The sequence below is a fragment of the Sardina pilchardus genome, chromosome 24 (genome assembly GCF_963854185.1).
Source record: "Sardina pilchardus chromosome 24, fSarPil1.1, whole genome shotgun sequence".
In the NCBI taxonomy this organism is placed as follows: Eukaryota; Metazoa; Chordata; class Actinopteri; order Clupeiformes; family Clupeidae; genus Sardina; species Sardina pilchardus.
The window spans coordinates 14,603,712-14,627,790 of record NC_085017.1 but is presented as its reverse complement, the minus strand read 5'-3'; the positions used below and the strand labels follow the sequence as shown (position 1 = coordinate 14,627,790).

Sequence of the window (24,079 nt, the reverse complement as noted above, 5' to 3'; positions counted from 1 at the left end):
CTCTCAACCTTCCCTTTCCGCCCTAAACGTGGTAGATATTGGACGTGCCTAATAGTGCTCGGTTCTTCTTGTGAAGCTAAGGCCACTCAATCCGGCGACTAGCACTTGCTATATTAGGCATCCGTGTCAGAAAACACACTAAAACTAAAGAAAAATGGCATCCGTTTCTGAGCTCGCTTGTATTTACTCTGCTCTCATCCTCCACGATGATGAAGTTGCCATCACCGTAAGCTCTCCTTTCAATTGCTAACCATGCTAGGTAGCTGCTGAGATGTGTCATGTGAGGCCATCTTGCTAAGTAGTGTAGTAGCGCGAAAATGTAGTGTTGTAGCGCGATTTTTTTCATTACTGTATAGCCTACGTTGTAAGATTTTTAAAACTAGCTTCCTCGTACTTACCTTCTCTCAATGTCGGCACTGTTCATATTGATATTAGTACCTGGTGGAATAGAAGTGTACGATTTACACATGACAATTTCAACCGCGCATGTGAATGCAGTTATGGTGCTGCTAGCAATGTGACCACACGTTGTATCAAGTGAACAAGTCTGTGTTCACCTATGTCGTTTACATTGTTTGCATGTGATCTCCTTAACTCGTGTAGGTGTTTGGTAAAGAGTAACATAATATCCACTAAGGGCTGAAATGTGCTTGTTTGTGATGGGTAACGATAGCTAACATTAACCGGTAAGCTAATCTGGTTGACAGGGACTGAAGATCACTGAACTTAGCTGCTCAAGTAAGCTGCCTAGGTTACCGTAGTGTCCACGTGTTTTATGTTATGTTGACTGTACTACCTTACTTGTTTTGCTACAGGAGGATAAGCTGAACGCCCTCATCAAGGCAGCTGGTGTGACCATTGAGCCTTTCTGGCCTGGTCTCTTCGCCAAGGTAAGAACTGTAGCTGACCCATGTACTTCCTGTGTTGGACATCTCTGATGCTATACAACAAGCCGCCTGATCATGTTAGCATTTAAATGTGCTGGACAGATGAGTTCCCATGTCTTGTGTCTGGGGGGGAATTAAAATAAGTGGAGGTTCAGTTAGTAGAATCTTCTTAATCCTATTCGTGGGGTTCGTCCCTTTCCACAGGTGTGTGAAGCGCCATGCTGTCTACATTCATAATCTAGGTGCTTGATTTTATACACCTGTGCTGAGACCTGATAAAACCCATGAATTGATGGGACATTATTTGTTCTATATGGCCCTCAGTGGTGACACTTCCATAGGCCTCCATAAGAAAAAATGGCGGAGCTTTTTCCAGGCTTCTTCCGCGTTATGGGATTTTTGGAACCATTAACAGCCAGGCAATTAATTAATTACTCTCTTGATTGTGTGGGGTGACGTCAAAGTGTCGCAACTATCTCTTTCTGTAGCTCTGGATACTGCTGTCAGTGATGCCTTTACCCATCTTGTTTGAGTTAACCATGATAAGACTCACATGCACTACCATCTGAGACAGCAGTATTACAGCATAACATGCACAGGTGTATTGTTTATTGTTTGAGGCAGATGTTCAAACCAAGCTGTGATTTTGTGTCTGTAGGCTCTGTCCAGCGTGGACATCGGAAGCCTCATCTGCAACGTGGGTGCTGGTGGTGGTGGTGGTGGTGCCCCAGCTGCTGCTGCCGGAGCTGCCGGCGCTGCTACTGCAGATGCCCCAGGTGAGTGTGGATGGGTGACCATGTGGGTTTGGGCCAGTACAGTAATTTCCCGCATATAAGCCGCAGGACAGTGTCTTATGCAAGTTAAAAGAAACAAAACCCTATTAACTGCCCCTTGTATTGACCTCATAGCTGAAGAAATTTAGCAAAATCAATGTATAAGCCCCCGCTTAATAGTTGGGAAATTACGGTACGTGGGGTGAACACTGGGATGAAATATGAAGTTGTATTATATAGTATAATTCCTGAAGTTGGTGTACCAATGCATTAGATGTGTTCACGGTACTCACTGCTAGTTGGTATCCATACTGAAAATGGTATTACAAGCAATTTGTCTGTTGAGGTGGGACTTTGCTTAAGGTAATGGTGATCAGGGACACATTTAGCAACAGGCTGTGTTGAACCACTAACTGTGTTTACATGCACGTCAGTATCCTGGTCGATAGCAGGGTTCCCTCAGGTCATGGGATTCTGGGTAGTCCATTAGACATGGGAAGTTGGAGTTATGAATTTTGGGGCAAAGTCATGGAATATCAGGGACATTTTGTAGCAGTTTGAAAAGTTTTGGAACCATTAACAGCCAAGCAGTTAATTGATTACACTCTCTTGATTTTGTGGCGGTGACGTCAGTGTCGCAACTATCTCTTTCTATACCTCTGGATACTGCTGTCAGTGATGCCTTTACCCATCTTGTTTGAGTTAACCATGATAAGACTCACATGCACTACCATCTGAGACAGCAGTATTACAGCATAACATGCACAGGTCTTAAAGTTGACAAATGCTAATGAGGCGGTCATTAATAATTGTGTGATCTTTCCTTCCAGCCGAGGAGGAGAAGAAGGAAGAGAAGAAGGAAGAGTCTGAGGAGTCCGATGACGACATGGGCTTCGGTCTCTTCGACTAAAACCTGTCTCCTTTTTTTTTTAAATAAAAGAAAAACTCGAGCTGAAAGCAGTTGTGTGTTGCTTAAATTATTCTGTATTTGGTCTAAGTTTAGACAAGTGCTTGAATGTGATGGAATTGCTCAAATGAAGGACTGGGACACATGGATTTATTTATATTTGTAAATGATAATTCAGGGATTGACTTCAATAGATAAAGACTGGTCATTGGCTTAGTCTCTGAGCAAGTGATTACATTTGTGGGGTGTAATTGTACATACAAAATCTCCATACACATGTTAATTTCACTTCATACAGCACGTATGAAATCCGATGAACACGTATAATGAGATTTCATTGTGTAGGTATGGCTGAATGTGGTGATTGTTGTATTGTGCAAACATCCAGCATGCATGTTCAGCCTGACCTGCCCAGCATATGAAGTCAAATGAATTGTTGGAACTGTCTTGCGTCAAACCGCAGTTTGCCTTGAGATGGGAGAAATACGGATTTCAATTAAACCCATGAATAGGACTTCCTGCTTTCAACGATGTAAAATGATTTTTACATCATTGAAAGCAGGAAGTCCAACATTGAAATCTGTATTTCTCCCATCAAGGCAACCTGAGGGAATGATGCATGACCATTCAAAAACATGACTGGTTTTCTAAAGATACAAAGCTTAATGCGAATCGGTGAAGTGTCCCTTTAAGACGGGCCTGTATGTACAGCCTTCTTGAATACTGGTATATGAACAACCATAACTGTCTTATGGCCTTGGATGAAATGAGTGGTAACATTACAAAATGGTTGGCCTACTTGGTCAGCCTAAGAAAGAAGCAACTTCTTTTCTGAATACAAATATAACGATAACACATTTTTTATTAGTTAAAGAAGCTGTACAGTCAATTCTTCCTGAGAATAATTTATACCCAAAACGACTAGTGATCTCATTAATAGATTGTACTGTACATGTGGGAACGAGAGTGAACCAAACATCTTCAACCACCCTCTTGTCAAGGGAAGTAACAAAAAGGTTTGTCAAATATGAAACATGGCTTAAATATACGTCAAGTAAAATGCTTTTATCGGGAGGGAATTTGCAAATTAAGAATCTGGTTCTTGCAGTGATGTGCTCTTCTTTTCTTGGCCACTGCCTGGGCCCTTCATGCAGTGATGTGTTCAGGGTTTCTTCATCTCCGTCCCGAAACTTGAACCATCCACTCGCCGCACAGACCCGTCTCCTTAAGGGGCCCATCCAACAAAAAGGTAATAGGCTAATAGTTGACAACGACGTTCACCTCAGAACTTCTGGCTGCTTAAAAATATATTTATTTGTATACTCTTATTAGTTAACTTAAAAGTGGTGTGATATTTGTTCAGTAAGGAAATACGTATTCCCATACATTGTTGAGGTTACCCCTGAGCCTATACAACAGGGGGATAAGAGCATTGAAATAGTGAGCCTCCAAAATAGATACTTTTAAATCCAGAATGCAGGGACTAGCATATAGGCTGAGATACTATTGGTCATTTAAAAAAAAAAAAAAAAGAAATGTGTCTGAATAGATACAACAAAAGTGTCAAACTTTGGGACTGCCCAGAACTCGACAGCAATGGAAAAAACAAAAAAGAAAGAGTTCCTTCATGGGTTCCAGTTAACGCTGCTTTCCAGCTAGAATTTTTGCACTGATGGGGAGGAAGGAAGGGTGACTCGCTTCCAACTGCAATAAAAATCACCTCAGGATAACAAATGGAATTTGAACAAACAAAAAAAGAATCATCACGAACAAAGACGAGGCAGAAGAAAAAGAGTAAAAACGACAAGTTCATTTGCGTTTGGCTGTGGATCTCCAGCAGTTGTGTGCATGGAGAAGCAGCTCAGGAGTCCAAGTGTTCAAAACAAACAAACAAACAAACAAACAAACAAAAGGGAGCGGAATGAGAAATGGGCAAAGTCCTGTCCTTTCTTTGCACTGAAAGTCCTTGCACTTGAAAAGCTCCAGTGCTCCACTCCTAAAGCCACCCCCGACGTCGCAGCAGGGTGTTTGTCTCTGGTGCTGTCCTGCTCGGGACCCCTTTCCCTTCCTCCCCCTGCTGAGAAAACACCTCGTTAGGCCCCCTCGCGGGGAAGCTGGCGGGCTCGGCTCGGCTTGGCTAGTGCGGTCGGGACTGGGCGAGCATCTTGAGCCGGGCCTGGTCGATGACGTCCAGGAGGTTCTTGGCGTCCACGGCCAGCGCGTGCGCGGCCGTCAGCATCTGCTTCTTGTAGTCCTGCTGCAGGCTGGTGAGCACGTACTGCTGGGCGAGGCGCATCTTGTTGATCAGCTCGCCCAGGTCAGAGTTCAACAACTTCTGGGCCATCTCGATCTGACGGGACATACAATCAGAGAGGGTTAATGAAAGATCTTTCATACAATGAATTGAGTGAGTTAAGTCAATGCATGTCAATTATGTTTAATGATTCGCCTTTCCTCTTTCTGTTGAGGGCTGTGGGAAAAGGAACACTGCACTGTGACACCACATCACTGCTTTTACAGCAAGCTAACTGATTTTATAGATCCAAAGCATCTCCATAGCCACCACATACAGTCGCTGTGTATTAGCTGGGTAGTTGTCTACCATGGTTAGATGGCACTGTGCATCGTAAGAAATCTCACATGGCTGTATGTATTAGCTGGGTATGCTTACCTCTCTGTGTGTGCTGGAGGGTAAGATGGGAATAGTTTCATCCACAGTGGCCAGTAGGGTCCTCAGGGCCAGACCCACTTCCTGTGTGGCCAGAGCATACTATTAGCGCTCTCATTGTTCCAACATGAGGAACAGTTAGTACAGAAAACAGTAGATAGATACTAGATAATCAATAGATAGATAGATAGAGATAGATAGATAGATTAGACTTCATTGATCCCCAAGGGGAAATTCAAGTAGGCCTACATACATTACAATAAATTAGCATGAAGGCTTGATTGTCCATGTGACACAGTGCATACTTAAATGTCACCTCAGAAGACCTTACCTTCACCATGGGTACATACTCCTCGGGCGGAGCCGGCTGGATTTTACTCGACATCTCGATGACGGCCTTCACCAGGCCCGTCACGTTCTCGTACACCTTGTCGTTGGAGCGGTCCAGGTTTGCTGTGGGTGGCGGACTGATCTCCTGAGGCTGTATCTGTAGAGGTGAAATGGAAGGAGGAAAAATACTCAGACAGGGGCATCCCATAATAATCTCCCATTCAGCATGGGTTGGTTTTCTGTGGATCTGATCTCAATCCTCTACAACTCAAGTGCATATTAGTTAGGACTGCGGACGATCCAGAATTCTATAAAAATGTCCACTAGAGTGCAGTGTTATAATTCAGTATCAGTCCTCCATTTTATTTTCGTTGAACTGTGGTAGTTTACCTGTTCGACCACCAGATGACAGTATTGCACAAACTAAATATTTTATGACTGAATTATATGGTACACTTATATGTAGTGTGCCATTATGGCATGGCTTTAAAGAGAAGGACAACACTCATTGTTTCAAAAAAATCTCAACAACAATAAAAGCCTGCTGGAATTCTATACAATCTAAATGACAAACACACAAGTAATCTAAAACAAGGACAGAACGTGACACCCAAAATACCACACACAGGCACAGGACAACATTCCATCTACAGGGGTTAGGCTCTATGCAAAACTAGCTGGATTTCTACACTACTACCATTAGTGATGGTGACTACAGTGCATACTACACACACACACACACACACATACAGACACACACAATAGTGGATGGCTGGAGCAAGTGCAGTTCTCTATTTACTGGACCCCCTGACTGTGTTATGGAGTTCAATATCGGGTAAAACTCATTAAATAACTATTCCATTTAAATTTGATTACATTTTTGTGTGTTCTGCCCCACAGTTCTTCACATAAGACCCATGGCTCCATTTTGTGGAGAAGAATGATGTCTGTCTGGGCGCACTGCTAGTTTACCTGTGAGTGTCTCTTGAGTAACGCATAATGCTTAGGAAGACCTGAGCATTAGAGTATAAATATGAGGGAATAAAAGTGGGTGTAATGCCAGTTTTTCATGCCATCCACTAAGCTGTGGTGTGTATGAGCGTGAGCAGTAGCAGCCCCTAGTGGCCAAAACGTGGCGTGACACAAACACATAGCGCTTACCCTCCAGGGCTACGTGCAACAACAGTGTGGCAGACCGAAATGAGATTGGGGGGGAGGGGGGGCAAGCGTGAGGGGAGAGAGATAGGGAGGGATGCAGGAGAACAAAAGAGGGGGAGAAATTATTAATAATGCATTAAAAAAAAAGCAAGAGGAAAAAAAAACATCAGATACATGCTTTCTTTAAAAAAAAAAAAAAAAAACACCAAAAAGCCAGAGCTCACAAAGCTGCAACAAGGGATGTCAAAGCATCTGGTGTGTACCAGCAAATCTGCCCTCAGCCTTGACATTTTCAAGTCTTATTTGAGTTTCTGTGGACAACTGTTTAGTTCAAGAAGCCAAGCTCAAAGCTGTTTTTCAGAATGTGATGAGTTTGTGGTGTTTGGTATATTTTGTGTCTTTTTTTATCTGTAAAAAGTTACATTGCAAAAGCTTTGAGACGGTCTTAAACTGCAGAGTGCCAGCGCTGATTTTAATGGCACTTTGATGAAGGGGGGGGGGGGATCTATTTGTTTGCTAGGTCTTCCAAGAACCACACACTGTCCTTGGAGAGACTCCGTGTACATTTCAGGCCAGATGGTTCAGCCAAAGAGCCTCTCTCTCTCAGGGTCTTCCCTCCGAGTGCTTGATGGGGGGAAAAACCAAGCCTGCCGCACTCTTTTTAATTAGAACTCTACTGTAAACTCGGAATTATTGCATAACGTTGGCCAAAAAATGTCTCGCAGTGTGTTTTTTATCCAGCTGGGACCCGTGGAGAGTTAGGGCTGACAGAGGAGTGACAGTCGGAAAGAGGGCTGTGATCCACTATGGGCTGCATGGGGGGGGGGGGGGTGGGGGGGGGGGGCAAGAACTGGGAGTCAGGGTTGCGTGGGAAAAAAAACACGAAACAAAAACAAAACCGAAAAAAGCATTCTCGGTCCATCTCTGACCTCTGCGCTGATCGCTAAAAAAGGGATCGACCACATTCACTGACCTCTGCTTGTTATTTCTTGTTGCAAAAGTAATGATTTGTGGTACATCTATCTTGTGTGGATCTACCATACCATGAGCTTTAAAAGATGCAGTTATTTCTATATTTAAGTGTCCATGTATTTGCACGCAAACATGAAAACATTCACACAGATGTGTGTAAATATGTGCTACACACATATCTGTGTGTGTGTGTGTGAGTGTGTGTTTCAGGGGGAGAAGGATCAGGGTCTGGGGCCTCTTGCTTTTCTAGTGAGGTTTGGCAGCGTGCTGGGGGAAGCTTCGCCGGGCCGGGTTCCGCTGACTCAGAGGCAACTCTATCCGGGCCGCGGGCGAACCAGGGGAAATACTGACACAGGACAGGACGGGCGCAGAGCTCCAGCCGCCAGCTTTCATTTACATTTCAACTTTTCTACCCCTGCCCCCCCTCTGTGACCCCCCCTCTCCCACCCCCACCACCCAGCCCTGTCTATCGGCTCCCCATCTGGACACAGTACTGTAAAGTCTTGCCTCAGAGGGGAGCCAGGAGTCGGGGCGATGAAAAATGAAAGACAAATTTAAAAAAAAAACGACCGCAGAAGAGGTGGTTTGAGGCGGGGATGCAGAACATGCCTTACAGGGCTGGAGTTCACCATGATTCATCCTCCTCAAACTCAACTCAGCTGTGGGACAACGACAAGCATCCATCTATGTACTCGTCCTACAGTCTCAACAGCAGCTCTGTGAGTGTATCTTAACATGTGCGATTGTGCGTGTATCTGTCTTTAGTTGGCTAATTGCACTGTTCTGTGCTGGTCCCGTGGCACAGTGGCCCCTGGTGGCTGTGGTTGTAAGTGCGGGTGGCCGTACCTTGACTCCTTCGTTGTAGCTGTCGGTGGGGTTGAGGCTGGCCAGGCTGCCCATGCCGGGAGCCCCAGGCCGAGGAGGCTTCTTGGGGGGAGCTGCATGCTCTGCAGGAACAAGATAGGAACAGGACGGTTGGTTATTCCTTAGTGTGTGTGTGTGTGTGTGTGTGTGTAGTGTAGTGTTAGCTCAACAGATAAAACTAATATGCCAGGAATGCCCATGCATAGATACAATTCTGCTGCTATTGCTCCTAGTATGTTGTTGGTATGTATGTATCTTCATGAATTTTCACCCTTTATCCCTTCACTGCCTAAATGTAAACAGAATGGTATACTTCTCTGCAAGTATCTCAGTATATCCCAAAAAGGCCTTAAAATCAATGCACGGTGAATATGTGTTACAAGTTGTACTTATTTTACTGTAATGCTCACAACATAAACGTCCCAACCACAACGCAAACATGTAAGTGTTAGTAGACTGAGGTTTGCTACTATAGTTGGCTGTCAGCCCCCCTGTTTCTCAGAAGGCTCAGCGCCTGGTGGCTAGTTAAGAATCTGCTGAGGAGAGGAGAGGAGAGGAGAGGAGAGGAGGAGGGGAGAGGAGAGGAAAGGAGAGGAGAGGAGGTGGGCACGAGCAGCGCCACAGCAGCAATTACCCTCGCCACATGCCTCCACAGAGCAGCGCAGCACTCTTACCTGGCTTCCCCACGGGCTGGTATATGTGCTGGTTTCCCGTCTACCAGAGAAAAATAGAATCACAAACAAGGGGCCGTTAGAGGACATGAATACATACATACAGAGAGAGAGAGAGACAGAGAGAGAGAGACACAGAGAGAGAGAGAGAGAGAGAGAGCGAGAGAGAGAGAGCGTGCCCGCAGGGGCAACTGTCACCCCTCCCCGTCTGGCTGGCAGTAGGCATTTATGGCAGCAGGGTAAAGGTGGGGTGGGGGTGAGGTGGGAAGCTGAACCGAGTGGAGCGCTAGGAGGCGTTGTGTGTTATTGTGGGTGCTGCTTGTGGTTGTCCCAGCATGCCTCAGACCCTCTCGTAGGGGGCAGGCGTCCAAACTGCGCCATCGGCATTCCGAGTCCTGGGTACGTTTCTTTCTCTTTTTTTTTTTTTGTCTCGCGGTAGCAGCACCCTTGGCTGGTCTCCAATGCTGTATTTAAATGTTCTCTCACTTTCACTCCCTCCCTCTCTCTCTCTCTCCCAGATGGACTCTCGATCCCTCACACACACACACACACACACACACACACACACACACACACACACACACACACACACACACACACACACACACACACACACACACACACACACACACACTTCTCCTCGCTCTCTCTCACATACCAGTGCTTCCTCTCTCTAGATGTGTTCAGACAGTTCTGTAATTACTTGCTGAAAATGGGGCCTGGTTTTGTGGGTCCTCTCTCTCTCTCTCTCTCATTCCTTCTCCATATCCCTCCCTCCCTCTCCCTCCATCTCCTTTTTTTCTATCTCTCCCTCTCTTTCGTTCCCGCTCACTGACGCCTGTTTTTTCAGATTAGCCTGTGGAGAGATGGTGGCAGGGGAAAGTGGCTGGTTGTGGCGGCTGCAGCGGTGCTACGGCAGCCGGGGCCAGGAGCTAACGACCGGGGTCTGAGCCGCTGGAGCAACATGGCTGCCAGCCCAAAAACACTCACGCCGTGGTCATCATCATGTCCATGTTTGCTCTCGCTCAAAAACATAGGTGCACATCGACACCGACGACGACTACTACTACTACTCTCTCAAGCAAACTTTAATGTGGGAGTTTCTGAGGTTAACAGCACATGACATGGCCTCAGGGCTGCTGGGGTTGGGGGGGGGGGGGGGGGGTTAGGGGGGTAGGGTTGTGGGGGTGGCTCCTCTTGAAGAGCAAAACCCTCTGCATGCCAGTCTCACTTTACAACTAGCCCCCGAAAGCATTCACGTTTTAAATTCTTAAGAGTCTTAGCTGTGAATATGGAAACGTTGAGGGGAAGAAAAAAAAAAACACAACGTGGATGACAGTCAGACAGGCAGAGTTGAGAATTGTGAGGAGAGAAGCAGAGTCTCGGAGAAGAGGAGAAAAACAGAGTTTTGGAAAAGTCCAGGGAGGATGAGAGCAAGCGGGCGGGCAGGCAGACACGGATATGGGCAGAAAATGGGCAGGACCCAGTGGGAGTAAACACACACACACAGGAAAGCGCGAGACATGGGAAAACTCACAGGGCCCTGGAGACTGCCATCCTCGCGGTCAAAGCTGCCCCTCGAGTTCCTGGATTCCGGCTTCTGCCCCGAGGAGGGAAAAAAAAAGAGAAAAGAACGAGAGAGAGTGAGCGAGAGAGAGTGAGAGAGGAGAGGAGAGTTTCAAAAAAGGAAACCCATTATCATCCCGTTTTCTTCCAATTTCAAACCAGAGTGCAGTACATAAATAACGTGCCAGACTCCAGAGTATCACTCATGTCTTTGAATGTCTTTGACAATACAATGCAAAAACTAAAGCAACAAAAAGAAGCAAAGTTCATTACAGTCATATATATCAATCAATATATTCAATGTCTGTGACTGTCACCAAGATGTGAAGTAGCATTTGACTTCCTCTGATTTTGTCTACCACGAGGTTAGTTTACAAATGTCAGGTGCCCTTCAAACACACACACAACATTGCGCACACACACACACACACACACACACACACACACACACACACACACACACACACACACACAGTGTCAGTCAGACAGATACAGACCCACACACAAACACGAGCTTAGACGAATGCAACCAGCATCAAAAGCAGCTTTAGAGCAATTCCTCTGTAGCCTCTAACATTCAGGCAGACAAGACAAACTCACACTTCTGCAAAAATCCAAACAAGCTGCAAGCTATTCAGCTGCACCTTAAGAGACATGCACCACAAAACAGTCCAAAAGTCCCCTACAAAAAGGTCAACACGTCATCTAAAAAGACCCCAAAAAATGGGTGCCATCTCCTGTACCGTTTTCCCGAAGCAGGACTTGAAAACGTGCATCCTGTGAGCCCGGAGCCTGTGGGAGCGGAGAGAGAGCGCAGAGAGCGAGTCCATCGGCCAAGCGAGGGGACGAGCGAGTGAGGGAGGGAGTGAGCTCGTCTCTCCAGCTGGGGGGGAAGGCTTTAGAATGCGCCTGACGGATTCATGCAGAGAGAGCACTCGGCCAAGAGACTACTCTCCCTCTCTCTCTCTCTCTCTCTCTCTACACTCTCACTTACTCCCTCCCTCCCTTCAACTATTCTCTCTGCTGATTTGCTTCCCGTCTCTCCCTCTCTCATGAACTCTCTCTCTCTCTCTCTCTCTCTCTCTCTCTCTCTCTGTCACTCTATCTCTCTATCTCTCTGTGTCTAAATGAGCCGTGCTGGTTTACACCATCAAATTAAACCAACAAAAGTAGCGTTTGACATCACTGTAATTACTACATTTTCTCCCCGCAATGAAGTCAAAGAATTCCCCTTGCTAAATAAAAAACAGGACAGAACAGATACTGGATTCTGCCGAGGGGCCCAAGCATTCATGGATCCGGTTTGCGAGTGAAGGACAACAGTCCAAAATGGCAGCTATCTTTGGGGGCTGACACAGAAGCTCCACAATGCTGGTGATTTCCACCAGTTCCCACTAACTGTCCATTGGGCAGCCAAAGGCAACTGTCAGTAATGGATGACCAGATGAACCCTGTCAGAGGAGAGGAAAGATGCCAGACTTTCCACTGAAGGAAAAGAAGAAGACTGAGACAGAGAGGGAGAGCTGGAGAAATGGCCAGAAAGAAGGAGTGAGAAAGAGGAGAGAGAGAGAGAGAGAGAGAGAGAGAGACCACTCACAGCAGGGAGGTGACCTCACCAGGAAATCGAGGAGCTTCCAAATTACAGTGGTCACTCGCTCAAGTACCTGTGACCAGTGTGAGCGAACCTCTCTGGAACTTCCCATCATGCCCGTCCAAAACAAATGTGGAGGTTGGGCCGCTTCCCCCCCCCCCCCCCACCAGCTTGCGATCACTTCTCAACACCTCCCGCTCGAGGGAAAAGCTGTGCACTGTTTTCACACAGACCCATTGACGTTGAACGCCAATCAGCGACTTATTTCTTTGTAATAACAGAGTGGAGTGGTGAGAGGCCTGTTTACACGGACTACGCCGCTGCTTCAGATGCGGTCTGGCAGAGGGCAGAAGATAGGGATCTCTCTCCAGTCAGCTTCCATGCAGCTTTCCAGAGAGGACTCCTCCATCGCGAGGAGCCAGAAAACTTGTCTCTTTTGGGGGATACAATGTTCTGACAGATGCCGGTGTCTCCCAGGGGAGGTGGATCAGTGGCTGCAGGTTGGACTATTACTCCTGTCTTGGCCACACAGATTTACAACTTTGTTTTTCAATACTGGGGAGCCTCTTTTAACGGCAAAATAGCAATGGTGAAATATCACGGGTGCACCGGTTAAGCCAAAAGGCAAAACCAACAACCATCTCAGATTTCAAGGAAACATGAGCACATGGGGACTGATGCAGCCAACATTAACTAAAAGATTATATGTGCCTGGCTGTCTGCTTCCGTAGCTGACAGGTTGCATTCCAAATATCCTGATGCAGAGTAGACTCCTGGTCGCAGGATTGTACACAAAAACTGGTTAATTTTTCACACTGACACGGAGACTCGGAGGAAAACTCCACATTCTTCGACGGTGCAAATAGGTATCAACACAAGATGCATAGAGTTCCAAAGCAAGCGGACAGGAGCACTGAATACTCCACACATCTTGAGATCAAAACAACACCATATTGGGCTGGTGGATAGTGGTGATGACAACCTCTGTATTTGATACGATTTGGTTCAGTTAAATCAGAACGCAATGGTTGAAATCCTCTACAGTTCATTCTGTTTCAGTCCAGTGCATTTCTAGTACACATCGTCACAGGACAAAAAAGACTTTCAGAAGAGAGAGGGCTCAATTCCAAGCAGAAGTGAGAAAAGCAATAGAGAAAAGGCAATTGTTGTCCAGGAATAAGCTTTAGAAAAGCATCACAGAAAACCAACCATGGAGAAGATCACAAGATCTAGTGCAGAGGTGTTTGTGTTGAGGTTAAAAAAAGTTCAATATGGTCCTACCAAAAGCAATATGGTAGGAAACAAACTGTAGAATTTACTGCCAAAGATACATAGAAAACATTTAGTCTCTGAACCTGGAAGTTAATAAACCTCTGGTAAGGACCTAAGCTCCAAACCTATAAAATGCCACAAGGGAGGGCAACAGAACAGAGTCCCCAAGAAAAGCAGAGAGTGCCCAGAATCCCCCAGAGGTCCGCTCAGAGTGGCAGTACGGCCGGCGGACCCCCTGCGGCAGAGAGTGGGAGCCCCTGTGGCAGAGAGTGGGAGCCCCTGTGGCAGAGGGTGGGAGCCCCTGTAGCAGAGAGTTGGGAGCCGTTACCAAGAAGCTCTCCTCCTGCTCCAGCCAGCGCTGGTCCTCCTCCATCTGCTGCTGCTGCATCATCAGACGCTCCTCCATCAGGTGGGGGGGCAGCGCCTGGCTAAGCCCCCGCATGTCCAGAGCCCCTCCGTCCTAAAGGGGTGGAGCGATGCGCGTCACGTCAGTTCACTTTGTTTCATTGCATTTGTGTGTGTGTGGGGGGGGCTCGGAGTGTTAGTCGGCATTCGGGCTAGAGCAGCACAACTCACATTGATTGGTTCATGTGAGGCAGGTCTTAGTGGTGTACCAGCTATAAAGGGGGACGCTTTGCTTGAGTCGCACTAGCTTGGTGGCTGCACAGAGACTAATATTTCAGTTGAGGTATTGGTAGCTTTCAGTCTAAAAGGTATTCACTGGAGTTAGTTAGTCAATTCAGTTCATTCGAGTTAGCTCAGTGAAGTTTGTTCCAGCTAGTAAGGCCTAGGCCAATTGTGCACTAGCACAACCCCAACATCAGCTATGGAAATGTGAGCCAAGCATGCTCATGCTCGATCTCAATACCAACACAGTTGCAATTAATTGTTTTTGGTAGTTGACAGTTCCTTTAGTTAGTCGTACAAAAGCACAGTAAAGTAAGTAAGGGCAAACCACTGCTGCACTAATTCCAGCTGAAACAGGTTAGATTAGAGGTGAGTTGGTGGGAGAGTTACTGTATGAATGTGTGACCGTGTAGATGTTTTAGCAATGCAGGGGTGAGTGATGAATCAGATCACTTACCTCTACGTTGGGGGACCACATGGGGACGTCCTGTGGCCGGTGGTGGTTCCAGGAGTCGTGGGGGTCCAGGACGGAGGCCTGAGCGGGGTAGCCCCCACTGGGCATGGAGGACATGCTGCTGTGCGGCGTGGGGTAGCCAGAGACCTGCGCACCACAACACACGTTCACCGCGGTTAAAGACGGGTCGGACCGGACACGTCCACTCTCAGAATCTGATTGGCTCGTAATGAGCTCCAATAAAAAAGTGCAGATGTCTCAGGCTCTACGATCCACTGCAGCTCGGAGTGCACGATGATGAGAACGCTTCCACTGACCCCAATTTCTCACGACGGCCTCCACTCCAGTGCAGAAACCCACTAACAAAAACTCAGGCCCTTACCCATTATAGGCCTAAAAATAAAACGCCTAAATGGGGGTTAGGGGCTCATAATAACAATAACCATAAAAAATGTCTTGCCCTTTAAAACAAGGAATGCCTTATAAGGCAAAAGAGCAACGCCAGCTCGCCCCCCCACCACCCACCACTTAACAATAAAAAAAAAGCGATAACAACTCAACATTTGGGAGAGAATTTTTTTCTTCTTCTCCAGCAGATGGAATCTGTCTCGAATCAACAATGCCAGCACTTTTAACGGGCCTTTACAGGAAATGCCTGCTGTCAGCTTGCTTTACGACAGGCCCGAGCACTGTAAAACAACTTAAAAACTTTTGATTCATTCCTGGAGAGGTCAGTGGGATGACAACCATGACAAGCTTGGCCTGTAACGCAATCCCTTTCTGCAGAGGTGCAAAAATATTTAACTGCAGCGGAGAACAATGCACATGCAGCATACAGATGCATGAGCGGCATAAATTACTAATGTGTTGACAGAATAAGATCTATAAGTGATTGTCAGTGGTCATGTATAGAGCAGCAAAGAAATGCACTCTTAGCAGACTAAAACTAGTTGAAGCTGATGTTTCAGGGTGTGTGTGTGTGTGTGTGTGTGTGTGTGTGTGTGTACCTGATAATGGTTGAGCTGGCCAGCGTGCTGGGGGCTGGGGTAGAAGCCCTCACTGGAGCGGGGACTGGGATAACCAGGTCTACTGGGCTGCAGGGCGGAGAACGGCAAGGGACAGAGAGAGGAGAGGGGAGATTAGATTTCTGCAATGAGTTCCTCCATTAGCCAAAAGCTTCATGCACATCAGGAGAGAAAGGGTGACAAACAGAAGGGTCAAACATACCCTTAGAGACAAGAGACAGAGGCCGATGAATTGAGGTTGCAGTTATTAATGTACCTACAAGGTTTCACACCTCTAGGTGTGAGGATGTTGTGGTTGAGTCTGCTCCCCAAATGTTAGAGAGGAAAGAGAGCACTATACTCTATGCCAAAAGTCACACCAAGATGCAGCACAAGCATGGAGCTGCTTTAATTGTTGGTTCTACTTGTGCATTAAATCAATTCTTCAAACAAATATATTTATTTTCCTAATCGTCATGCCATTCTCACTGCCAACCATCCTTCGTTATAAAGATCTACTAAATATCTAAGATGCAGCAAGCAAAATAGTGTGCAGGACATCCGTCTTAAGAAGAAAGAGACAAGCTTACAAATTAGCTTTGTTCACAGTGTTGCAAACCCTCCTTGAACCTATAAACGCCATTCATCACAGCTTAGCGCAACACGCTAGTACTTTAAAACCCCTTCATCTGCTATAACTTATGAGCAGTGTTTACACTGGTCTCCTAGCTACACGAGACCCCCATCTCCTCTTGGGACAAGGACATATTTCAACAACAGGGAGGAGTCCGGCCTATCATTGCATTCCTTTGCGTATCAGCAATACATCAGAATGTGATCACATAATCTTGCTGGGGAATAGGACAACAATGAGGAGAGTGTGTTGTACAAGGCATACACCATAAGTCATGTGAAGATATCATGCGTCATACATGAGGCTAATAGTTCAGAGTGAGTGTGTCTAAAAGGAGAGAGCGAGAGAGACAGAGTGGGAGAGAGAGAGAGACAAAGACACAGAGGAAACTATATGGTTATGGTTATGGTTATTTGGCAGATGCCTTTGTCCAAAGCGACATACAAATGAAAACAGTACAATAATTAATTTAACAGAGAACCATTTAAAAAACTAGACATGTACAGTAATTTCCCGCATATAAGCCACAGGACAGTGTTTTATGCAAGTTAAAAGAAACAAAACCATATAAACAGCATATTAACCGCCCCCCTGTATTAACCTCATAGCTGAAGAAATTTAGAGAAATCAATGTTTATGGTATGACGGTATGAGCGTGAGCTCTTACTTTAGGGGGAGCCTCGTCGGAGCCTCCCGAGTCCCAGGAGACGGTGACCTGCCTCCTCATCTCCATCCTCATCCTCTCCTCCTGCTGGGCCTTCTCCTCCTCCAGGATGGTGCTGCACAGGTCAACAAGCACAGAGACGCTACAGGTCATGCCGACCAATGACAAAAATCCTCCATCAACAGCTTAATGACTGAATAACACGTTTACCTGGACATGTGCTGAATACTGTTGCAGGACTGGCATTGCAATAGTAAGCGAACACATACGCTAAATATGAAACAAAGTGATTGTTTTGTTTCAGTTGAATGGCTATCGCCTATATTGTTCAAGCATATCAGGAGCTGACAGCTCAGATGGGATCAGAATGCTTTCCAATGGCTGTTATTGAGACTCAACCCCCACAAAATCTATTATATATGGAGGTCAAAAGTCAGATCAGAAGTAGGGTTTCCATATTCCATTAGTCACACATTAGTAAGACAAATAAGTCTTTCAATAGACAGCTTGACATAACTCTGTAACCACAAAACTATGTTTACCTGAAGCAGGAACTTGAACAGTTGCAAAGCCACAGATCCAAGCATGACCACATCTATGCTAATAAAGTGAGACACAATAAGTCGAGCTACCGCGTGAATGTCATACCCTACACAACACAGCGGGTACTGAGAATGCATCATCATGCGCAAAGACGTTTGCAGATATAGACGCGCAGAAAACCACAGGTGCTCAAAGTACAACCCACTTCTACCTGAACTGGTTACTCACAAACCTTAAATGGACACCGTGGACGCAGTGCTGAAGTGTTGAAGGAGCAAAGGAGCAAAGTCTTATCACGCCAGTGGAGTAGTCCTCTACCTCTGTTAAAAGGTTAAAATGAGTTCTTCTGTGGGAAACTCACTTTCTCCTCTCTACGTCTCTCTTATTCTTGTTCTCTCTCTCTCTCTCTCTCTCTCTCTCTCTCTTTTCCCTCGACCTTGCTCTAGAGCTCTCGCCTCGTCTCGTCTCACACTCGTTCTTTTTCCCCCCTCTCTCCATCACTAACTCACTCACTCACTCATTCACTTTCTCTGCCCCCCTGGCTGGAGGTAAGCTGTTGCTGTTGGCCGCGGGCCATGAAGCGCTTAAAGACCGGAGACTGGCAGTCGGGGAGAGGGGCTGGCCAGGATGGGCTTCTGTGGGACGACCATGGACTGAGCCTTCCAGGGCAGCAGCGGCAACAGTGCACCTCCAGCCAAGCTGGCAAGCCCTGAATACCTTAACGGCAAGGGCACTGGAGCTTTCAAAGGCCCAGGTGATCTGTGTGTGTGTGTGTGTGTGTGTGTGTGTGTGTGTGTGTGTGTGTGTGTGTGTGTGTGTGTGTGTGAGTGAAAGAGAGAGTGTGTGTATGTGTGTAAGCAACAATTTGGAACAGCCCTTTCTTAACAGGGCTCACTAACGCCCATAAATACTCGCTGGCACAAAGGCTCCTCTTGGAGCATGGGTTAGCGGTCCCAGGAATGCCCCTAAACTGCTCTTTGCCTTGAATGGAGTTGGGCTGATTCACCATTAATGTGCAACAAGATTTACGCACTCCAGACATCACTGGGAGTACAATAGACCTGTACGTATAGGACAAACGTCCTGCTTTCTGCTCAGAGAGGGACTTTCAACCATATGTAACACTATATAGAAACCACCGGGCTTCCAGTTAAAGGCAGATTTAGCATAGCTGAATACATTGTTTACTTGATTTTTTTTAGTAAGTGTTACTGAAAAATGGACTGCCGGACGGTGAATCATGCGAGATTCTTATGTATTCATTTCAAGCTCACAAAAGAGCGGGGACATCTAGTGGCCGGTGATGGAATCATAACACATTATAATTCATTGTCCCCTCCCACCCCTGCGTCTGCACTATAAATAACACCTACCAAAACAGAACATATACTTTGGGTTAGTCTCGCGGGGCCAGAGGTGACATCGGCACTTTGTGGAAGAAAAAAAAAAGAATATGTCTGGAGACAACGTCTCCACATTTTGGCTGCGCACTGTGGTGAACTCTTAACTAAGACGAGGCTGGTTGCCTCACCTCTTTCGGTTTACACCCACATTTAAGACAATTTCACCTAAGGTCCTTGGCAGATCACACACACCATCTGAGGTCTTGAGGTCTTTAAAAATGTTAACCTCACTCTAATAGCAATGACCAAGCAAGTGTGTTCAACTGACCACATCCCTCTGGATTTTGGCCTTTGCATCTGCAACTGCTCAAGTCTTTACAAAGCGTCCAACATCATAGTTCACAAAAGCCACAAATGTATCCCTATAGATTTAAAGTCCACTTTCCATATCCCAATTATGCTATGCAAATTTGAATTAAATCTTGAATTATCTTTAATTTCCCCTTGGGGATCAATAAAGTATCCATCTATCTATCTATCTATAAAATATACAAAAGTTAGTATATACTGTAGAGTTAGATTTAGTGTTATTGTTTGACTGTTGTAGTCCATATTCTGTACTTCAGTGCTGCAGATGAGTAGTATTAGGATGTGCTAGGGCTCTCGTGCCAGGATACCTGAGCTGGGTCTTGAGCTCGGTGAAGCGGGGCCTCTTGCTGGGGTCGTAGGCCCAGCACTTGGTCATCAGGCTGTAGAGGGTCGGAGGGCAGTTGGGCGGCATGGCCAGCCGCTCGCCGTTCTCGATGCGCCCAATCACGTCGTTGTTCTTCACGCCCTGGAAGGGCTTGATGCCGTACATGAGGATCTCCCACATGCACACACCTGAGAGAGAGAGAGAGAGAGAGAGAGAGAGAGAGAGAGAGAGAATAAAGATAGATTTGGAAGAATAAGATAAGAATAAAACATTTTACATTAAATTATCATGCTGTCTACTGCAACTCCTATGAATCATTTTACCCTAAGGTAATAGTATTTAGTGCTGGATCATGTACATAACTTTTATTTTTCTGCAAATATCAGGAAGTAACTCACCAAACATCCACACGTCACTTGCAGAGGTGAATCGCCTGAAGTTGATGGACTCTGGGGCCATCCATTTGATGGGCAGTTTCCCTTTGGAAGCTGAAAGGAAAGAGAAAGGTTGGGATCATTAGCTGCAAAAACTGCAGTCCAAAAGACTGCATCTGTCATGTGATTACACATACACAGACTGTTGTTGCATTTAGCACTGGCAAGGCACTGTGCCTTTTCAGAAACCACCAGCAGATGGCGATGTTGCATGCTCTTCAGAAGTTCACAAGGCTTTACTGCGTCATTTTCATTCAGTCAGCAACCCATTCTGGCTCCTGTTTGAAGGACCTCACCTTTGTAGTAGGAGCTGTCCTCCATGTATCTAGAGAGCCCAAAGTCCCCCAGTTTCACACAGTCGGTGGAAGACACAAGAACATTTCTGGCAGCAATGTCCCTGTAGAACACACACAAAAGAGCCTTAAAACCGTACCCAAAATCACGGAGGCCACATAAAGTAGAAAGAGATGAATTAGTCCCTTGCCGCTAGAAGTGGCTGGCTTTACCTGTGCACAAACCGCTTGCTCTCCAGATAGGCAAGTGCTGTGCTTAGCTGATGCGCAAAGAGTATTAGCGTGGCCAGGTCCAGGTTGTACTTCCTGACTTGTAGGAAAGACCTCAGCTGCAAAGACACACATTCAGACGAGACGACTCTCCATCAGTTTCACATTAGAAACAAATGTCAAATTCATGTTACAAAACATTTAACAAATCATAAAGTGGTGTGAAGCGGTGATAGCCTAATCCAGCACAAAAAAAAAGGGCCCACAGACTTGGCAGTACTCACCTCTCCCATAGTGCACAGCTCCATGATGATCCAAACAGGGTTTTCTGTGATGACTCCGATCAGTTTCACGATGTTGGGATGGTCAAACTGTCTCATGGTCACTGGGTACAGAAGAAGCATTACGGTGTTATTCAGTTTTTTGCTTTGAGGAAATCTGACTAATAGAGTGTGACCGCAGTGACAGACAGAATAACATGCAGCTTGGAGTCAGACTTCCTCATGAGTCTGACCACTTCCACACTATTCTACAATCACATCCGACTTTAAAAGACCCACACACTCACAAACAGATAACAAAACACACGCACACACGCACGCACGCATACACACGCACGTACGCACGCGCACACGCACACGCACACGCACACGCACACGCACACGCACACGCACACGCACACGCACGCACACACAACTCAAAACATATCCAGCAGTTATAGATCAGAACTGAAAATGGCTCTTAATCTGAAGAAAACATTCCCTCTCTGTAACTCACAGGCTTCCTGTAGGAACTTCTCACGGACGCTGTCAGAGGTGCAGTTCTTGCAGGTCTTAATGGCCACCGATTCTCCTGTGGGATTCTCCTGAAAGGGGAAGGACAAAACCACACACACAAATCACTACAATGATCAGAGAGGGGAATGGCCCGTGGACAATAACCAAAGACTGAAGACGCTGTTAAAAATAGTCTTGGTGGTGGCGCAACCAAACCAAAGAGCGAAAACACAGCCCTGTCAAAGACTGAGCTGAATGAACCACTGTGTTTTTTCGTGTGTGATTAAGAGAAGTGGGAAAGTCAGAAAAATCCTCTTGCCTTCAGTATGAATTTGGGATATTGTCTGGCATAGTAGATATTTGCTTTAAGTGCGTGTATGTGTGTGTCTGTGTGTTTGTATGTCTGTGTGTTTGTATGTGTGTATGTGTGTGTGTGTGTGTGTGTGTGTGTGTGTGTGTGTGTGTGTGTGTGTGTTTGTACAGTATGTGTTTGTGTCTGTGTTTGTATGTCTGTGTGTTTGTATGTGTGGGTGTGTGTGTGTGTGTGTGTGTGTGTGTGTGTGTGTGTGTGTGTGTGTGTGTGTTTGTATGTATGTATGTGCTTGTGTGTGTGTGTTTGTATGTGTCTGTGTGTTTGTATGTGTGTGTGTGTATTTGTTTGTACTGTACGAGTGTGTGTTTGTGTCCAAGAGGCTGCGTACCGTGCTGGAGTACACCCCCTGATGGACGTCTCCAAACTGGCCCTCTCCGATACAGCGGCCCAGCTCGATCCGGTCCCTCTGGATCTCATAGTCTCGGGCTGCAGGGGAGAAACAGAGCACACCCAGCATCACAACCACCTCCTTCAGGCAGTCACCCCCCTACCAGCGGCCCAGTAAAAGGGACACTTCACCAATTAGCATTAAGCTTTGTATCTTTAGAAAACCAGTCATGTTTTTGAATGGTCATGCATCATTCCCTCAGTTTGCCCTGAGATGGGAGAAATACTGATTTCAATGTTGGACTTCCTGCTTTCAATGATGTAAAAATCATCATTTTACATCATTGAAAGCAGGAAGTCTTATGCATGGGTTTCATTGAAATCCGTATTTCTCCCATCACAAGGCAAACTGAGGGAATGATGCACGACCATTCAAAAACATGACTGGTTTTCTAAAGATTCAAAGCTTAATGCTAATCGGTGAAGTGTCCCTTTAAGGCCCCTCTAGTTCTGCCATGCTCTCCACAAATCTATAGACAGGGCAAGGTTGTGTTGGGTACTTGCAACCACGCCTTGAGCACACCAAGGCTTTCACTAAGGGCATCTCAATGGGCCGCTACTGTCTTCACAGGCACTCACAGGCACTTCAACACAAGCACAATGCTCAGACATGCAAACACCACAACACAGGGGAGGCAGGCTTCACTCAAGTCACAAACACCACTGCAGTTCCCTGACAATTGTTTTCGATTAACTGTAGTTGAGTTCCGCTAGTTGAGCACACCACTGGCGCCATTTTTATGACTAATAACATTTCCCTCTTTGAAAAAATAAAACAACACGTCTGAGCGGTTCAACTGTCAACTGCATAACTCATCAGACACATGTGCATGTACAGTAATAACACAATGAATGGCATGGAGTAGTGCACTGTCCAATGGAAACACACAGATCATTACACTAACACATATCATCCTAACTAGGCCTCTCAACCCTGGAGGGAGGATTGGTCCAGTTATACTGTACATGGTCTCATTTAGGATGTTGACACCCAAGGTTTCGTTTAATGTTAGGATTTGAACATGGACCTCCAAAACCAGAGTTGAACAACCTAGTCTACCAAAAGACAAGCAGAGAATGAGAGAGAGAGAGAGAATGGGAGAGATAAAAGCAGACAGAGCAAGAGATAAAGAGTTAGATAGAGAGAGAGAGGCAGAGAGAGAGAGGCAGAGAGAGAGAGAGGAAAAGGAAAGAAGTGAGAAACAGAAAAAGACAGACAGACAGACAGACAGACAGAGAGAATAAGAGAAAGAGAGAGCAAGAAAGGGTTACCTTCAACTACTCCATAGCCCTCTGCTGGACATTTAAAGTGAGAGAAAAGCAAAAGAGCTGGCGTTTAGAACCAATGAGAATTGAACACAGAGAACGTGAGAGCAGAGACACAGAGCATGGTGGAGCGATGAGGACGACACATGGATGGGAGACACCCTTGACCTTTGACCTTGACTAATCATGGCCAATGAAAATGAGTTCTACACATGGGGTGCCTCTCAACATGCCTCCTCGATCCTCGATGCTCGATCCTCGAGGGGCGTTCCCACTGATCTATAACTAACACTGGATAGACTATCCCATTGTTTCCCCCCCATCATTCTTTATGTAGATCAGTGTGGATCGAGGCCCGAGGAGCGAGGGAGGACGTATAAACGCTGCATGAGAGGCACCTATAGATGGGAGACAGCCTTGACCTTTGACCTTGACTAATCATGGCCATCAGAGAGAATGAGTTCTACGGCGGCACTTGTGGTGGAGGATGAGACACAAAAGACTGACCCAGAGTTTGACTAAAGATTAGATTCGACGACAGGAAGAAAAGAGGGGAAAAAAACAAAACAACAAATAATGCTACAGAGATGCATCAAAGCGTCAATGCTACAGAGCATGAGGTACAGTAAGATTTTAGCTGAGATAAGGTGTCGGTGCTACTGTTAATACAGACAGACGACAGCAGGTGTATGAACACACAATGAAGCTGGTCAACTGA

General features: G+C 46.1%; 2 protein-coding genes and 2 non-coding genes across 10 annotated transcripts in view; 3 read left to right on the top strand and 1 right to left on the bottom strand.

Moving 5' to 3' along the window:
* Positions 1–2,617, top strand: rplp1 (ribosomal protein lateral stalk subunit P1). The gene is made up of 4 exons (XM_062529735.1): positions 1–226; positions 816–890; positions 1,546–1,663; positions 2,491–2,617. Exons 1-4 carry the CDS (start codon positions 155–157, stop codon positions 2,568–2,570), a joined length of 345 nt encoding a protein of 114 aa, XP_062385719.1. The 5' UTR covers positions 1–154; the 3' UTR covers positions 2,571–2,617.
* Positions 1,387–1,462, top strand: LOC134073280 (small nucleolar RNA Z195/SNORD33/SNORD32 family). The gene has a single exon (XR_009937276.1). It is a non-coding gene; the product is annotated as a small nucleolar RNA Z195/SNORD33/SNORD32 family (small nucleolar RNA).
* Positions 2,329–2,404, top strand: LOC134073279 (small nucleolar RNA Z195/SNORD33/SNORD32 family). Its single transcript, XR_009937275.1, has one exon. It is a non-coding gene; the product is annotated as a small nucleolar RNA Z195/SNORD33/SNORD32 family (small nucleolar RNA).
* A 794-nt stretch (positions 2,618–3,411) lies between the features above and the next one.
* The window catches only part of ptk2aa (protein tyrosine kinase 2aa), a 97,645-nt gene continuing 76,977 nt past the window's right edge, over positions 3,412–24,079 (bottom strand). For 3 of the 7 annotated variants that reach the window (XM_062530221.1, XM_062530220.1, XM_062530219.1), the window contains 18 exons: positions 23,368–23,391; positions 22,037–22,134; positions 21,337–21,424; positions 20,844–20,944; positions 20,563–20,678; positions 20,353–20,453; positions 20,021–20,110; positions 19,606–19,810; positions 17,046–17,157; positions 15,748–15,834; positions 14,744–14,887; positions 13,988–14,119; positions 10,768–10,830; positions 9,234–9,273; positions 8,542–8,642; positions 5,567–5,722; positions 5,239–5,319; positions 3,412–4,917 (listed from right to left, as the gene is read on the bottom strand). In XM_062530221.1, the coding sequence (XP_062386205.1) occupies positions 4,705–4,917; positions 5,239–5,319; positions 5,567–5,722; positions 8,542–8,642; positions 9,234–9,273; positions 10,768–10,830; positions 13,988–14,119; positions 14,744–14,887; positions 15,748–15,834; positions 17,046–17,157; positions 19,606–19,810; positions 20,021–20,110; positions 20,353–20,453; positions 20,563–20,678; positions 20,844–20,944; positions 21,337–21,424; positions 22,037–22,134; positions 23,368–23,391 (1,952 nt within the window). In that variant the 3' untranslated portion in view covers positions 3,412–4,704. The remainder of the gene's footprint in view (positions 4,918–5,238; positions 5,320–5,566; positions 5,723–8,541; positions 8,643–9,233; positions 9,274–10,767; positions 10,831–13,987; positions 14,120–14,743; positions 14,888–15,747; positions 15,835–17,045; positions 17,158–19,605; positions 19,811–20,020; positions 20,111–20,352; positions 20,454–20,562; positions 20,679–20,843; positions 20,945–21,336; positions 21,425–22,036; positions 22,135–23,367; positions 23,392–24,079) is intronic. The other 4 variants (XM_062530215.1, XM_062530216.1, XM_062530217.1 and 1 more) reach the window with 2 other exon arrangements.